We start from the raw sequence: 12491 nt of genomic DNA on the forward strand, positions 1-12491 counted from the left end.
AAGCCCCCTGACCCACGCTGGGAAAGAGCAGGTGTTGGGCAGGTGCAGGTGGGAGGGGGAAGGACGCCCTGGTCGGGGGGCCGCCCAGCCCAGGCTGGGAGGCTGGACCCTGTCCGAGGGCAGAGGGGGCCGCACCCACCCCCTCTGGACACAGAGGCCTGTGAGGGGCTGCCTCCTTCCGGAGCGGGGACATGGAGCCAGGAAGGGCTGGGGAATCCAGCGTTCGGCCGAGCCTCCCCTTAGAGACGGCCCCCAGCCCTCACAAGCACCCCACCCTGGTCGCTCAGGCCCTGTCTCTGAAGGACATGGAGATGAACCGGCTGAGGGAGGAGCTCGCGAGCACCGCGCAGGAGCTGGACCTGGCGCGGCAGGAGGCCCGGAGCCGGCAGGAGCGAGCTGAGGTGAGCCCCACACCGGCACGGCCCTGCTGGCCCCGCCAGACCCCTGGAATGCGCCCCCTCCTGCCTGCTCACAGAGACACATGCCTCCATCCCTGATCCTTGAGCCTCAGTTTCCCCTGGGCCTCTGCAGGTCTCCTACCAGGAGGGGACACTAAGGGAAGAAAAAGCAATGGGGCAGGGCGGGGCAGAAGCTGGCGAGAGGAAGGCCTGGGGCTGCCAATGAGCCAGCAGCAAGTGGGGCAGAACCCAGGCCCGTGCCCGCCAGCCCTCCAGCCCCAGCCTCGCCTGTCTGCACCTGCGCTGCCTGTGGAAAACAGAAGCTGCGGGAGGCGTGCTCAGGGGCCTCTGGGGGCCGGCTCACTGGAGGGGCCCCTTCCAAAGGAGAAACCCAACCAGGAAGAGAGGCGTCCACCCAGGGGCCAGGAGAGACCCCAGCAGGCAGCCTCCCGCCCCGGGCCAGTGGACAGAGGCCCACATGTTCATGGAGGCCACTGTGGGAGCCAGCTAGGGTCACCTGGGGACCCTGACTCCTCTTCAGGAGCCCATGTCTGGGGGAGCGGGGCAGGCAACAGCAGCTGAGGCGGGGATGGGGGCGGCAACCCTGGGGCCCTGTACCCCCACCCCACGGGCAGGGCTGGGCACCCACTGCTGTCACGGGCAGGGTGGCCTCAGCCCATTTATGAAGTGGTGCCAACCCCCATGTGAGTGATACGAAGACAAGGTGACAGAACGCGGATGGAGAGCTCAGGGTCGGGGCCGCTGCCCCGGGGGCTGGTGGGGGTCGTGTGCACTGACTGTGTTCCTGGATGCAGGAGCCGGGGTTGGGGAGACAGCCTCCCGCCCTGCAGGGAGTGGCCATGGTCAAGGGTGAGGCTGGACCCTGCTGCTCACCTCCCCTCCGGGCTCCACGTGCTCCCACTCAGCTCAGCGGGGCCAGCACCCCGTCTCCTCTGCCTCCTGCCTCCTGCCTCCATCCTTCCAGTCTGGGCGCCTTCACGCTTAATCCAGGAGATTCTTTTCAGCCTGGTCCTGGTGTGTCCCCAGCCCGAAGGGCGCAGGGTCAGATGCTCCCCTGTGTTACGTGAATGAGTGAGTGGACGGAACGTGGGCCGCAGGGCCGGGCCCGGAGCTGACCCCACGTGTGAGGCCTTGCTTGCTGACTGCTCGGGCCCCAGGGACAGCAGTGGGCGTGAGAAGGCCCCCTGGCTGAGGGCAGGCAGGGCCTGGGGCGGCCACACAGTGTGTCCCGACCTGCGGGGCGGCTGGGGGCGGGGCTCCGTGCGAGGAAGTGTTGCAATTAGGAACTGGCACCCAGGGCGTTTCTTCACCCCCCTGCCTGCACAGCAGCCCGGCCCCGGGTCCCTGAGCAGAGCCGCCCGAGCAGCTCCTGGCGCCCGGGACAGTCTTGCCCAAGAGCTGTCTCCCCAGAGCTCCCGCCCTGCTCCGTCCCACCCCCGAGGCCGATGGCCCTTCCGCAGGCACAGCCGCAGGGGTGTGGGAGGCCCCATGGGACTGTGGCCTCCGCTCTCCGACCACCCCTAGCAGCTCCCTCCACCCACCCCGACGGCAGGGGGCCAGGAAAGACCCCAGGACCCCAGGGGCTGACACCCGGCTTGCAGAGGGGCCTCCCTTGAGCTGGCTCTGAGTCTCCCCCCGGGCTGGAGATGGCCTGCCAGCAGCCGGCTCTTCCAGGAACTCGTTAAGCCTTCTTTTGCCACCTCGGCTTGGCAAGTGGAAATTAAAACCCACTGAGGGGAGGGAGGGGAGAAGTGCCTGCCAAGGATCTCCAGTCTTGGGGTGACCGAGGAGGGAGCCCCTGGGAGTGGAGGGCTCCTTCACGGCAGTCGTGCTGGGGCCTTCCTGGGGACGCAGCTGAAACTGGCCAAGCAAGGTGACACCTCTCAGTGGAGCAGGACAGCAGGGGCCGGAACAGAGGCCGCACCAGGGAAGCGCCTGCACCGAGAGGAGGAGGCTCAGCCTGAGAGCCCCCAGCCTCCAGAGCCCTCAGGCGCGGCCTGCAGGGTCCAGCGGTGGGGGGGGTCTCCCAGAGACCCGGGGGTGGGGGTGGGGGCAGCAGTATGGTTGCCACACCCCCGTGGAGCACAAAGCCAGCTCTGTCGGGGAAACTGCCGCCCCGGGGCCTGGACTGCCCTGGGGCAGAGGTGTCCTGGCCAGGAGATCAGGCTGGGCCTCGGGCCCAGGGTGAGCACGTAGCATCCTTGTTCATGGACAGGAGGCTGCTCGAGCAAAGACCCTCTGGCCTAAGTGCCCATCCGCTAGCCCTGAGGGGAGGGTCTTGGGCCCTGTGACCACAGGAAAGCAGACCCAGGCTAAGCCGTGTCCAGAGACGACGTCCCAGCCATGGAGCATGGCCATGTGGTCCCGACAGAGACAGCCCCACCCAAGGGATGCAGGCGGAGCCCCACGAGCCCTCCCCAGTGCTGTGGGTGCTCACATATTTAGAGTCGGGGGGCACTGTGGGTCTCCCCAATCCCCATCTGCCTGCTTGGAAGTTCAGGGGGCGCAGGGTCAGCCCTTCTGCATGGGAAGGTCCCCTCTGGGGCCTCTGCCCCCACCCTTGTCCCTGCGTCCCCTCAGGACCTGGCATTGGTGGCACTGGCCATGGTCAGCGTGAGACCACCTTGAGTGGTCTGAGCGGGCCACTTGGCTGGTCCCAGGACAGTATGTGGCTGCCCACGTGGGCCTGAGCAGACGGCCAGGTGCCTGCGCTTCAGGTGGTCCCTTGATGCCACAGCCGGCTTACTGCCCCCCAACCCCTGCCAGGCCACCGTCAGCGCCACGACTGCAGAGCTGAAGGCCCTGCAGGCCCAGTTTGAGGACGCCATCTCAGCCCATCAGAGAGAGGCCAGAGCTCTGAGTGAGAGGCTCCGGGAGACGGCGGCGGAGCGAAACACCGCGGGGAGAGAGGTGAGATGATGCTACAGACGGCTGGGCTCCACAAGGGAAGGGAGGGGAGGCCTTCCGGCGGCAGGTGTGGCCTGAGGGGTAGGGAGGGGACCCTTGTCCAGCCCCTAGCCACCCAACAAGCCGTGGGAAGACCCTGGGTGAGGAGATGCTGGTCCAGACTCCACGGACCGGGCATGGGGAGGGGGGAAGGGCGGGGTCTGGTGGGGTTTTCAGGGGCAGCCATGCATGGGCCCAGCCAAGGCCGAGAGCCTGACCCAGGGCCCCCAGGAGCCATATGCAATGTCCCGGGGTGGGACAGCCCCGGGCAGGGCGAGGAGAGGCCCCGGCCAGGCGAGGCTGGGGCTCAGCAGGCAGGCAGATTGGGGAGGTGTTTCTGAAGGAGATTTGACAGGACTTGGGGACGGCTGGAGAGGGGAGGGCAGGAGGGCACAGGGATTTGGGCTGGGGGAGGGAGGGCCCACAGGGACCAGGCGACCTCGTGCACTCCCCGGGCCATGTGCCAAGACTGGCGGGCGGCGCTGCGGGGAGCGGCCTGCACGCACCAGGCCTCCAAGGCGGCGGCAGAATGAGGAGAGGGGCTGGGCCTCCCCCAGCACCCCCGAGAGGAGAGCTGGCCGAGAGAGGAAGAGGGTGTGATTTAACATGACAGGCTGTTTACTTTGGCCCCCAAAGAGAAAGGTCCCCTTTCAACAGATTTCGAAGTCAGGCCCGGTCAGCGACCACACGGGGAAACAGAGCAAGACTTTCAAACTGGGGGCAGTGGGGGAGGAGCTGGGGGGCTGGGGGCGCATCTGTTCTGGGGGGTGAAGGGAGAAAGCACAGCCTCGTGGGAAGTTCAGGTTCCCGGACAGGCCGCCCCAGAAGGGAGAGGGGCCCCCAGAAAGGGAGCAGAGGATGGGGAGGCTGAGGCGGGTGAGGGGGTTGGGGGCAGGGGGACAATGGCAGAGAGAGGGGGCCAAGAGAGCCCTCCCAGGCGCCGGGCTGGCCCAGCGTCGCCATGGAGACCATGGCATTTTCTCAGTCTTTAAACTGGAGGCACGTCCAGGCCTCTCGCAGCCCTGCCCGAGGTCCACACGGGGGTCTGTGTGTGTGCACACACGTGCGCACCCACCACACAGATCACACACGTGCACACGCCACACACTCACATGATACATACACCTCCTGTGCACATGGAGACCACACCCTGACGCACACACACGCGCGCGCGCGTGGACACCACCCTCACACTTGCACACACATATGGACACCACGGAGAGCACACGTATGTGCGACCAGCAGCACGCGTGGCTCCACACGTGCTCACACGATGCACATGCATGTCTGTGCGTGCACACGTGCAGTTGCACACACCACATGCTCACACGTGCTGTGTGCATACACACACGCATAAGCACACGTGTGTGTGCTCGCCCATAAATGCACACGCAGGAACACACGCACACAGGCCAGGGCCCCACAACAGCTCCTCCCCCGCTCTCCCTCCCCCGTGCAGAGCCCTCGGGCCGCCTCCCTGCAGGAGATTTCAAAAGAGGCTGTTTATACAATTTCTAGTAAAGAAATAATTATTATAATCACATTAAGCGATTTGGCTGTAAAATTCCTGCAAAAGGGACGGTTGTTCTCATGAGGCGGGGGGTGGGGGAGGTCCCCCGCGTTTGTTTTACTTGTTTTCATCTCCCTGGCCCTGGGAAATGAAAACAGCTCCTTCTATGATGGACGGGCCCTTTTGCTGGTCCTTGACCTTGGGGTGGATTTCTGCTGAGCTCGGCGGAAAATGCTCCGCACGGTTGTGGCTCCCACATGTGGGGGGCGGGAGGGGAGCGGAGGGGGCTCAGGCCGTTCCCAAAAACAGAACAACACTAACAGCAAGCGGACGCGGGAGCTGGCCTGGCCAAGGGCCTGGACAGCATCCTGCTGACACAGCCAGCCAAGTGGGGAAGTGGGGTTTGCTCCTGGCACCGGCCCTTGACCCGGCTCCGTTTCTGTGGCTTCTCTGCTGGCTCCCTCCACCTGCTCCTCGGGGCACGCCCCCTCCAGGGTGCCCTGGTCGAGGTCAGAGCGCCGAGCCCCAGCCCCACAGCCTGGGAGTCCAGGGGTGGGCTGCGCCTTCCCCAGGTCTGCGCTGCCCTCCAGCCCCTCCCACCAGGGGCTGCGCCTGGGGGCCCAAGGCAATGAGGACCCTGACCCCAACCCACACTTCAGCTCCCAGAACCACCGATCAGCGGGCCCTGCCTGGAAGCCCTGGGGGCAAGGAGGGCCCAGGTGCAGGGGTGGCGCAGGCCCTGGCTCCAGCACAGTGGGTGTCCTGCCCTGGGCCCAGAGCAGGCCTGGCAGGGGACGAGGACACACCGGCAGCTTGAGGAGGACACACCCTCTCCTTGAGGCAGCTCACAGAGGCACAGTGCAGCCTGGGGCCGGGATCCTGGCTGCTGGGCCCTGAAGTCCCCGCTGGCTCCAGCGTCTTCCCACCCCAGGCCTCCACTGTCGCCACCCCTGGGGTTTAGGAGGCCATCGAAGCATGTGCCTGTGATGGCCACAGCCTGGCCCGAGTAGATGGGGGATGCTGAGGGCGCAGTGACCCAGAGACCCACCTCCCCGCTGCCTCCCTCTCCAACAGGGGAACGAGGCCTGAGGGAGAGGCCATGCCCACGGCCATTCCGGGATCAGGAGCCTGCTGGTCACTCCCGGGCTGGCAGTGGCCCAGGCACCACACCGTTACTGAAGGGAGGAGTGGGCACAAGGGACAGCAGGTGGGGACAGGGCAGATGTGTAGGCAGCGCTGCTTCCCACACCGGCCCTGCGGACAGTGATCAGCATCAGGGCAGGTCCAGGGCCAGGGTCAGGGGCTCTGGGACAGGCCCTCATGAGCTGCCCCGCAGCCTCGGCGGCAGCAGGGGAGGTACTGTGGGGACAGAGCCAGGCTGTCTGCTTCTCCTTCAAGTCATTGATGGGGGGACACCTGTCCTGCTGCCAGACCAGAGCCAGAGGCCACCACTGACCCCGGCCCAGGGCCCCCAGCTGGCCCCTAGAGCTGCCCGCTCCCTTCAACCCAGGCCAAGAGGCTGCGGGCACAGCTGGACGAGGCCCAGGGAGGGCTGGCCGCGCTACGCCGGGAGCTGCAGGGCAGCGAGGAGAGCCGGGCGGGGCTGCGCAGGGAGGCCCTGGAGGCCCGCCGGGCGCTGGGTGACGAGGCCCACGAGAAGGACGTGCTGCAGGATTCCAACACCGAGCTGCGGGCCGCCATCCGCAGGGCTGAGCACGAGAAGGCCAGGTAGGGTGGCCGCCCCTAGGAGCAGCTGCAAGGGAGCCCTCCAACCCCAGTGAGGAGTCGGGGGCAAGGCAGTGGGGCCTGGGGTGCCCCACTAGGCTGGGCCAGGTGCTGGTGGAGCGCACACACCAAGCCGACCCAGGATGCCAGCTGCCCAGCTGGAGGGTCCACCGTGCTGGCCCCGGCACAGAGGCTGGGACGCAGGCCTGTCCTCATCCTCAGCGCATTCCATTTTGCAGGCAAGATGGCCCTAAGTGACCGGAAGGAGACAGCCAGAGGGTGGGGAGCAGAGGGAGGCGGAGGCCTGGCCGGTGGCTCTGGGAGGCCTGCCACAGCAGGACAGCCAGGCTGGGTGTGTAGCCTCCCAGGGGAGCAGCAGAGGTGTGGCTGGTGCTGGACATTGGATCTCTGGAGGGAGGGTGTGGAGCAGGGGTGGGGAAGGCGGGGGGTGGGGGGGCAGGCCAGCTGGACCATCAGACCCAGACAGAAGTGTGCCCCACAGAAGGACACTTGGAATCAAGTTAGGGGAGCATCTGGCTCGAGGGAGGTGGGCAACCTGCTGGGAGGCCAGGACAGTCACCTCGGGAGGAGCCCCCCACCGAAGCCCGTGACACTCTGCTCAGCTTTAAGCGTTCCAAGGAGGAGAAGGAGCAGAAGGTGCTGGTCCTGGAGGAGGCCCGAGCGGTGGCTCAGAAGGAGGCTGGAGAGCTGCGGGCCAGCCTGCGGGAGGCGGAGCGGGCAGGGGCAGATGCCCGCCGGGAGCTCCAGGAGCTACGCAGACAGGTGAGGGGCTGCCCCGGAGCCCATCCTCCAGGGAGATCCGGCCCTGCCTGCGCTTGGCTTCGACGCCCCCCAGGCTCCCAGGGCACCTGCGGGGCTGCCGACTGGGAGCTCGAAGACAAGGCCTGGCTGCCTGCGCCTTCAGGACTGTCTGTCGCCAGACCCAGAGCCGCCAGTAGAAGGGCCTTGCTCAAACCCGCGGGGCCCAAACAGCCCCAAACTTAATGGCTGAAGACAATCATTTTGACGCTCATGAGCTCTGAGGGCCAGGAGCTCGGCCAGGGCGCCACACAGAGGGGACAGCTCGGCTCTGCTCCGTAAGGCGCACCGAGGAGACTCCACGGCGGGGGCTGGTGCGGATTTTCCCCACGTGTCTCTTCTCAGGCGTGCAGGGCTGATGCAGGCTGTCGGGGGCTGGGGCGGGCGGCTCCCGGGGCCCCTGGGGGCCCGGGCTTCCTCTAGCACGGCGGCCCGGGGGCCCAGGGTGAACACACGGGCGCGGCCCCATCCGTCGGCCCGGCTGTCCCCGTCACGGGCCGCTCACACCTGGCACTCCGGTCTCAAGCCCACCCTGAGCGGGGGCCTAGGCCGCCCCTTGCAGTGAGAAGCCTGCCAGTGTTTGTACCCATTTCTATCGAACTTCTTCAGTTTGACAAAGTGTCCACAGTGGGCACAGGCACAGGCATGCTGTCACGTGTCACCCTCACTCACTCCGCAGGGGAAGGCTCTAGGACCTTCCTTTCCAGAGCAGGACACTGAGGCACTGAGGGGCTGTGGACCAACCAAGTTTGCTGCAAGTGAGAGCAGAAACTGAGCTGAGAGCCGGACCCTTAACCGCCATTCGCCCTCCCTCATCAGCCCCCCCACCCCTCAGCCCTGCCCAGGAGGCCTCGGCTGGATTCTCGGGCTCCGGGCTCCAGTGTCCTGGCAACAAACAGGAGGCACCAGGAGAGGGCGTGGAGTGGCTGAGGGCATCGGCTCCAAGGGCATGGTCATGGGATGGGCAAGGGACAGCCCCCAGCCCAGAACTGGACTTGGCACACCTACCCCTCCCCACGTACAGGGAGCTGCCTGGGAGGGAGGCCCCTCCCCAGCCCTCCCAGCACAGAGGCCCAGGCGACCCCGTCAGCGCAGCCCCCACACCCCCAGGTGAAGACACTGGAGGGGGAGAACCAGAGGAAGAGCCAAGAGGTGATCCAGCTGCAGGTCCAGGGCGCACAGGACGCACAGCAGCAGCAGCAGAGCCGGCAGCAGGCTCTGGAGCTGCAGAGGCTGGTGGCTGAGGCGGAGGCTGCCAGAGAGGGCGCCCAGAGGGAGGTAGGAACCGAGCACCCCAGGACTGATGGTCTAACCAGGGCTCCGTGGCCTCGACCTGGGGCCCCGGCTGCCTCCATCCCCAACCAGCCCGCTTCCTGAGGGACCGTCGTGTCTCCGTCTGTTCCCCCGTTCACTCACAAGCATTCAGAGGGTCCCTCGCGTGACTCCATGGAGGGCCATCCTGGGGGCTGGGAGCACAGGTCAGGCCGCGGCTGGGGTCTGCGGCTGGGGATGCTGGGCTGCTGGCTGCAGAGGGGCAGCCGGGCTGGGGAGGGCAGGGAGGGGAACACGGCCCAGGGGAGGATCTGTGGGGTGAAATGAGAAGGGAGGAACTGTGGCCTGGGACACGGGAGGCAGGAGGACGGCCGTGTGGAGCCTCGCCCCACCCTCAGCCTGCGTGTGCTGGGACTGGGGGGGCTTGGGGGCAGGGTGCTGCTTTACCCATGTGGAAGCCCATGTGGGGTGTCAGGCAGCCTGAGGTTCCCCAGCCCTGGACTCAGGGTGACAGACTGCGAGCAGTGACAGACAAGCAGGGAACTGACCAGAGGGTGGGCCCCATGCCGGCCACAGGAGGGGACAGCCTGGGGCCATTGCCCTGTCTTGCCAGGGTCCTGTGGCTGCCCGTTGGGCTGTCTGCTCAGGCCACCCTGTCTCTGCTCCGTGGTCCTGGGTGTCCCTCCCTCTCTGGGCTCAGGTGTCCCCATGCCAGACATGAGCTGGGAGGCAGGTCCAGTGTCCCCCGAGCTGTGACATGCCGAGGAAAGGGTGAGGCCAAGAGGCCCTCTGTCTGGAGCCCCCACACCCCTCCCCCAGGTCCTGAGGCTGCAGCAGGCGCTGGCGGAGGTGGAGGCACGAGGCGAGTCCCGGGAGAAGCAGCTGGAGCAGCGCCTCTGTGAGAGCCGGCGGGCGGAGCAGACCCTCCAGGCCGAGCTGCACAGTGTCATTAGGAAGCTGCAGCAGGCCCGAGGCGTGGCCGGCGGCCTCCGGGCTCGCCTGGACGTGGCCGGCCACCAGGCCCGCAGCCTTGAGCAGGAGCTGGCCCGGGCCGAGGGCGCCAGGAGGGATGCGGAGGGCCAGCTGGGCCGGCTGTGGTCCGCGCTCCGCCTCGGCCTGGGGCTCCGGACACAGAGCCCCTCCGGCTCCCCTGAGCGGCCGGGCTCCCCCACCAAAGGTCAGCGTCCCCGGTGGCTTCAGGCGGGCTCCTGTCCCAGCTCTGTCTCCTTCCTGGGGCACCCCCACCTCTCCCCAGGGCTCAGGACCCCATAGTGAGGGGCCTGGACCCCGTGCCTCTCCCCAAGCTCCCTGTGGACCAGGCATCTGCCTGTTGGTCACCGAGTCCCCACCACATCCCCTCAGTCGTCAGTGTCTTCCAGGCTCAGACGGCTCCCGGAGTGCCAGCCCCCCAGCCCGGTCCCGCTCGCCCCTTCGATGGCCCTCGCCTGAACCAGGAGACCAGAGCACAGAGGTGGCCGTGGCCTCCGTGCAGGGCGCCCTGAGGGACTTCATGCAGAAGCTACGGGACGCCCAGCGGGAGCGGGTGAGGGGGGCAGGGAGGACAAGCCTCAAGGGGCCCGGGGAGATGGGGAGGAGCCACTCACTCAGTCTGCTGTCCTGCTGTCTGTCCATCTGGGATCTGCTGGGACCCTAGCAGGACCCCATGGGGCACTGGGCGCCTGTGTCCAGCCCATCCTTCGTTTGATGGGATAAATACCAAATGCCAGTCCCTTGAAACCCGGCCGCCCCGTGGCCCAGGGCCCCGCCCCCTCAGGCCAGACAGCAGCGCCTGTGCCCTGAAGAACCGTCCCAGGGCCGGCAGGTCGCCCACAGAGAGCCCCCAGCGATCCCTCACACGGGGACCCAGCGCCCATCCTGCTGCCGCAGGGCGCCCCCAGAGCAGCCTGTGAGCTGCCCCCCAGACTTGCCACGCGGGAGGGGCTTTGGGGAAAGACAGACGGACAGTCACTCAGCCCTGGTCCGGGGCCCGCCACCACACTCGCTCACCTTCTGGCTCCCGCTGCCCCCAGTGCCAGCCCCCGGGGGCAGGCTCGGGCCCCACTCAGGGTCAGGTCGCCCTGCACGCCCTACTCCCCAACTCTGTGTCTGTACCAGACCTGGACACTGGAGCCCAGCCCGCACTCCTGCCCCTCGGTGCCCCCATCAGCACCTGCAGGTCAGCTCAGCTGCCCCACGCGGCCTGGCCTTCCTGCGTCCACAGCCCACCCCGCCCACTGCCCTGCCCCGAGCACCCATGAGCTGCCCCACCCTCCCCCCACCCTCTAGCCCAACACCTTGGCCCTCTGCTCACCCGCCGGCGCCTGACCTTGGTCCTCCTCCCCAGGACACCTGGCGCTCCCAGGTCGGGAGCCTGAGCCGCCGGCTGAGTGAGGCAGAGAGCGAGCGCGCCCGAGCCCAGAGCCGCGCGGAGCAGCTGCAGAGGGCTCTGGCCGAGGCAGAGGAAGGTGACCTCCCTTTCCCCCCGCTGCCCTGGGGCCCCCCAGAGCTCAGCTCCTGGCCACACGTGCCGTGCCGTCCTGGGAATCACTCAGGCTTGGGCGGCAGGGCCCCCCGTAGCACACCCGGAACCTGGTAGCTCGTGGGTCTTTCCCAGCCATGGCCTCCCCGTCACAGGGGAGCACAGTCCAGAGACTCCGAGGCCCCACCTGCGCCACCCCCACCCCTCCGCCGCCAGCCCCTCCGCCACCCCCGCCTCCCACTGCTCCCATCTCCGGGCATCTGCACTGGCTGCGTCTGCCGCCCGGTACCCTCCTCCCCAGACAATCGCAGGGCCTTGTGCCCCTCAGGCCCCTGCCCCGGTCACCTCCTCAGAGAGGCCCTGGCCCTGCTGGTCACCGCACCCCAGTTCTGGCCCCCTCCCCTCACGATCGGGTCTGCCCAGGAGGAGGCCCAGGGCTGGCACAGAGTCTGGGGCAGGGATGTCTGGGAGCAAAGCCAGCAGGAGAGAAGGATGAGCCGGGGGGCGCCTGGAGTCAGGCAGAGGGAACTGGACCCCAGACTCCCCAGGGACCTTGAGCTTCCAGGCAGGACGGGAAGAGCAGGGAATTGTCAGAGGGGGCGCCGCTCCCATCCCCACCATCTAGGTGCCGGCCCTTAAGCTCACTGAGCCTCAGTTTCCCAACCAGTGAAACGGGAGGGGGTGGTCCCAGCCCTGCAGCCCTGGGAGCCAGGAGAGCCGCCCCGTTTGCCCCACAGGCTGGCGCCAGGCGGAGCGTGAGGTGAGCAGCGCACAGGCCGCGCGGGCCCTGCAGGGGAAGGCGCTCCGGCGCCTAGAGACCGAGCACCTGGTGAGCATGCGAGCGGCGGGCCTGGAGAAGCAGCGGCTCCAGGTGGGGACGCCCCGCCCCCAGCCCCCCACATCCCAGCGCGGGGGGGGGGTGCTGAGACAGCTTCTGGGGGAGGGGAGGTTTCAGTCCTTGTGGGCAGAGGTCCCGGCTGGGCTGGAGCAGGCGGCCTCCCGGGACGTGGGCCCCTGCACAGCCCATCGGGGCCACCCCCCAGCAGAGCTGTCCCTGAGGGCGTCCTAGCCTTTATCTTCCAGGCTGGGGAAACCCAGTCCTGAGCAGCGAGCACGCGGCCCCAGCGGCACAGCCAGTGAGGGGCGGAGTCGGGGCAGACCCCTGCCTCCCCAGGCTGGCGGGGGCTGTGTGACTCTGGCCTCACCTCGGAACTCTCCAAATGTGTGGGGTCACGTTTACACTGCTTCAGGGCCCATTTATGCTGACAAACACCAAAGGCGGGTGCACAGTGGCCCTGGGGTAAATGTCCCATGCGCTGGG

General features: G+C 67.6%; 1 protein-coding gene across 1 annotated transcript in view; it reads left to right on the forward strand.

Moving 5' to 3' along the window:
- Positions 1-12491, forward strand: part of CROCC2 (ciliary rootlet coiled-coil, rootletin family member 2) — a 61494-nt gene that overhangs the window by 36173 nt on the left and 12830 nt on the right. Inside the window, exons 19-28 of the mRNA XM_072960693.1 lie at positions 288-401; positions 3186-3329; positions 6386-6603; positions 7224-7383; positions 8530-8586; positions 8617-8697; positions 9511-9881; positions 10054-10234; positions 11036-11156; positions 11908-12041. Of these exons, the coding sequence (XP_072816794.1) occupies positions 288-401; positions 3186-3329; positions 6386-6603; positions 7224-7383; positions 8530-8586; positions 8617-8697; positions 9511-9881; positions 10054-10234; positions 11036-11156; positions 11908-12041 (1581 nt within the window). The remainder of the gene's footprint in view (positions 1-287; positions 402-3185; positions 3330-6385; positions 6604-7223; positions 7384-8529; positions 8587-8616; positions 8698-9510; positions 9882-10053; positions 10235-11035; positions 11157-11907; positions 12042-12491) is intronic.

Source organism: Vicugna pacos, chromosome 5, assembly GCF_048564905.1.
Source record: "Vicugna pacos chromosome 5, VicPac4, whole genome shotgun sequence".
Classification (NCBI taxonomy): Eukaryota; Metazoa; Chordata; class Mammalia; order Artiodactyla; family Camelidae; genus Vicugna; species Vicugna pacos.